Source organism: Mizuhopecten yessoensis, unplaced genomic scaffold, assembly GCF_002113885.1.
Source record: "Mizuhopecten yessoensis strain PY_sf001 unplaced genomic scaffold, ASM211388v2 hete_35834170, whole genome shotgun sequence".
NCBI lineage: Eukaryota > Metazoa > Mollusca > Bivalvia > Pectinida > Pectinidae > Mizuhopecten > Mizuhopecten yessoensis.
The window spans coordinates 1-1033 of record NW_018480265.1 but is presented as its reverse complement, the minus strand read 5'-3'; the positions used below and the strand labels follow the sequence as shown (position 1 = coordinate 1033).

At 40.7% G+C, this 1033-nt stretch overlaps 1 protein-coding gene across 1 annotated transcript; it reads left to right on the top strand.

Moving 5' to 3' along the window:
• Positions 1-23: 23 nt before the first annotated feature.
• Positions 24-727, top strand: LOC110443952 (signal peptide, CUB and EGF-like domain-containing protein 3; the record flags this gene model as incomplete). Its single annotated transcript, XM_021488410.1, has 2 exons — positions 24-276; positions 567-727. Coding segments are annotated over exons 1-2 (354 nt in total), but the record flags the coding sequence as incomplete, so codon positions are not given.
• Positions 728-1033: the final 306 nt, after the last annotated feature.

Below are 1033 nucleotides of genomic sequence, written 5' to 3'. Positions count from 1 at the left end.
TTTTGTATTATTTTTCTAGAAATGGCCAGTTGTATGAAGCCTGTGCCTCAGGATATTTCTGTAAATCGGGCTCCAAGGACGACATGCCAACTGTCGTAACAAACTTCACCTGTAGCGCCAATGATGAGTGTGCCGGTCTGTGTCCGAGTGGCTACTACTGTCCAGTTGGAATCGAAGAACCAATACCATGTCCTAAAGACACTTACCGCGGCCATCCAGGGGGAGCGGCTGTGTCCGACTGTGACAAATGTCCAGCAGGATTCCTGTGTAACGAAGGTAAATACCAACAAACGACAATTCTCATATCATAACTTTATTTTCAAGAAATGTTTGTGTTCCCTTGAAGAATCCTTCACAAATTCTCACATGAATATGATCTGATGTCGGAGGTGGCCTGATCTGATGTCGGAGGTGGCCTGATCTGATGTCGGAGGTGGCATATATTTTGACGTTCCCTGACTGAAACATATTAAGATAACATTTTCTGAAAAATATTTTTAAACAAATTTAAAACATTCAACCAATATTGATTGAAACATTCAGACAGAGTGCTTATTGTTGTTTAGGTACCTCCGTCCCTGTGGAATGCCCAGCAGGATACTACTGTCCCGAAGGAAACAAGACTGAGCCCTGTCCTTACCTGACATTCCGTAACAACACAGGAGCAGCCGTTGTCACTGACTGCTACCCATGTCCGGCAGGATACTTCTGTAACCAAACAGGTATAGTACATATACTCATTTACTTTTTACTCATTCCTTCTATTTCATTCACTCACTTGGTTTTTTTCCACTCATTCACTCAATCATTCACTCACTCATTCACTCACTCATTCTCTCTTTCATTCACTCATTCATTCACTCATTCTCTCTCTCTCATTCTTCAACTTATTCTCCTATTCACCCATGAATTATTTGTTCCATTCATTCATCCTCTTATATCTTTTCACTAATAAAATTAACATAAATTCATTCCCTCACATCTTGATGTTCATTCATTCCCTAACTGAGTCATGCACTCGTTCATTCATTCC